This window comes from Ovis aries, chromosome 16 (genome assembly GCF_016772045.2).
Source record: "Ovis aries strain OAR_USU_Benz2616 breed Rambouillet chromosome 16, ARS-UI_Ramb_v3.0, whole genome shotgun sequence".
NCBI lineage: Eukaryota > Metazoa > Chordata > Mammalia > Artiodactyla > Bovidae > Ovis > Ovis aries.
In genome coordinates, this window is record NC_056069.1 from 1,553,747 (window position 1) to 1,556,610 (window position 2,864).

General features: G+C 37.2%; 1 protein-coding gene across 1 annotated transcript; it reads left to right on the forward strand.

Annotated features, from left to right (window-relative positions):
* The first annotated feature begins 1,226 nt into the window (after positions 1 to 1,226).
* LOC114118713 (SAP domain-containing ribonucleoprotein-like) lies at positions 1,227 to 1,941 on the forward strand. Its single transcript, XM_042233645.1, has one exon. The coding sequence runs from the start codon at positions 1,241 to 1,243 to the stop codon at positions 1,871 to 1,873; it is 633 nt and encodes a 210-aa protein (XP_042089579.1). The 5' UTR covers positions 1,227 to 1,240; the 3' UTR covers positions 1,874 to 1,941.
* Positions 1,942 to 2,864: the final 923 nt, after the last annotated feature.

The following is a 2,864-nucleotide window of genomic DNA, read 5'->3' on the forward strand; positions in this document are numbered from 1 at the left end:
TATAGTATCATATCTGGTGCTTTTCATGCCTTTGTGTAGAAATTTCCATTTAGAAGCATTTTCATTCTGTCTAAAGAATTTCCTTTAACATTAAGCTAACTTTTTTGTGGCACAAGTGTTCTGGTGATGAGTTCTTTTCTTGCTGGTTTTTTTTTCCACATGTGAAACTGTCTTTACTCATCTTTAGTTTGAAAAGTATTTTCATTGCGCATAGAGTTCTGGCTTTATAGGTTATTTATTTTTCCCTTTTAGTACTTAGATTGTTCCACTGCCTTTATGATTAAATTATTCCCAGTGAGAAATCTGCTGTCATCCATATCTTTGTTTCTTTGTATGGAATGTGCTTTTCTCTACCTACTTTTGATATTTCATCATTAGTTTTGAGCAATTTCATTATGGTATGCCATAATGTAGTTTCCTGAATATTTTTTGTGCTTGGGGTTCATGAAGGTTTGTGATATGTGGGTTTTTATCAAAATTGGAAAAATTTCAGCCATTAATTATTTTAAAAAATATTCCCTCCACCTCTTGAGGACTTAAAGTACTTGTATGTTAGGTTAATTGTACTTTTCCTATAACTCACTGATATTCTTTTTTTTTTTTTTTGCTGTGTTTCATTTTGGAGCATTTCTATATATTCAACTTCACCAGTATTTTCTTTTGCAATATCTAATCTGGTATTAATCCCATCCAGTGTAGTTTCATCTCAAACACTGCACTTTTCATCTCTAAAAATTTGAATTGGCTCTTTTTCATGACTCTGATCATATGTTCAATCTTTCCTTTAAATTTGTGAGTATATGGAATACAGTCATAATAATGTTTTAATATCTTTGTCCACTATTATTGAAGATGTCATCTTCAGATTTCTAAGTTCTCTTTCTGTGCAGTTCTCTCTCCAGTATTCTGTCCTATGAACACTAGCTACCTTGGGCTCTACTCTCCAATTCATCTCTTCAACTCATGGAGTCCACCAGGCACTGGCAGTACTGGCTCTGTGCTGCAGCCTAGAAATTCCCTCAAGGTAGTAGCTGGGGCAATTTTAGGGCTTATCTCAATTATCCCTATCCTATGTGGATCACTGTTGTTTTCTGCTTAATGTCCATTATCTTGAAAATTGTTGTTTTACAATATTTTTCTATTTTATTTATTTATTTATTTTCAGGCAGAAGAGTGAATCTGGTCCCTTTTACTCTACATTAAGTAAACATAGAAGTCCCCAATTAGGAGGGGTAACAAGATGGCGACTGAGACGGTGGAGCTTCATAAGCTGAAGCTTGCTGAACTAAAGCAGGAGTGTCTTGCTCGTGGTTTGGAGACCAAGGGAATAAAACAAGATCTCATCAACAGGCTCCAGGCATATCTTGAAGAGCATGCTGAAGAGGAGGCAAATGAAGAAGATGTACTGGGAGATGAAACAGAGGAAGAAGAACCAAAGCCCTTAGAACTGCCTGTCAAAGAGGAAGAACCTCCTGAAAAAACTGTTGATGTGGCAGCAGAGAAAAAAGTGGTAAAAATTACATCTGAAATACCACAGACTGAGAGGATGCAGAAGAGAGATGAACGATTCAATGTACCTGTGAGTTTGGAGAGTAAGAAAGCTGCGCGGGCAGCTAGATTTGGGATTTCTCCAGTTCCATCAAAAGGCCTGTCGTCTGACACCAAGCCCATGGTTAACTTGGATAAGCTAAAAGAAAGAGCTCAAAGGTTTGGTTTGAATGTCTCTTCAGTCTCCAGAAAGTCAGAGGATGACGAAAAGCTGAAAAAGAGGAAGGAGCGGTTTGGGATTGTCACAAGTTCAGCTGGAACAGGAACCACAGAGGATACAGAGGCAAAGAAGAGGAAAAGAGCAGAGCGCTTTGGAATTGCCTGATGAAAAACTTTTGATGCTTTCTGTTCTCCAGTGGTTTCCACCTCTTTGACTTCCTGGTCACATATATACCTAAATGCACAGTTATGTGCCTAGGTCCTGCCTTGCAATGAGGGAGCATGTACCCTGGGTACATCTGTGAACTCCAGCAGCAGTTTGACTTATTGCAGTTCCAACTTTAAGGGTTTTGTTGTTGTGTTGTTGTTTTTTAATTATTATTTTGCTTGTTAATAAAAAAAAATAGAAAAAAGAAAAAAAAAAAAAAAGAAGTCCCCAATTATAACATTTTAATAAGACTTCCTTGGTTTTCCAGTAGCTTTGCTCTATTCTCTCTTTAAAACTGAATATTTGTATCCTCATCCTTCTTCCTCTGGGGGAATCTCATCCCAAAGTTTCAAGTAAATAGACATTAATGAATCCTAAATTTCTGTAATCATCTCAGTCCATTCTCCTAATTTCTAGATCTAACTACCCAATGGCTTGCTGGTTATCTTTTTCTAGATGTCCCATAAGTTGCATGAGCTCAACATACACAAAATAAATAGCCCCCTCCTACATACTCCTATCAACTCTTATTTAAATCTCCCTGTAGCATTCATCATACAGTTCCTTGACACTAAAAAGCTTCTCAATAAATATGCCGAATTAAATTGAATCCCACAGATAAGGGGATCTGTCAAAGGCAGTGAAGACAAATAGTCTAAGCTAAAATCTATCACACTAAACAGGGTCTGGTCCTTCTCTCTGAAACAATGGATTGGGAAGCAGAGCCAGTCTGGGGTGCTGGCTGACTTTCCATCTCTGTTAACTGTGAAGGAGATAACTGGGATAAGCAAGGATGGAAAATTAAGAGGAAAGAATGGAAGGAAGCCAACTTCCTAGGCTCCAAAATGCTAAACATTGCCTCTTAGAACTGTGTCCAAGTTAACTACTCATATTGCTCCCTTCTGTGCTGAATATATCAAATTCATTATACATTGCTTTTTAAAGTGTT

Bases quoted from the DNA above. Each gene is read 5' to 3' on its own strand.
- LOC114118713 (XM_042233645.1), top strand. From the start codon at position 1,241: ATGGCGACTGAGACGGTGGAGCTTCATAAGCTGAAGCTTGCTGAACTA.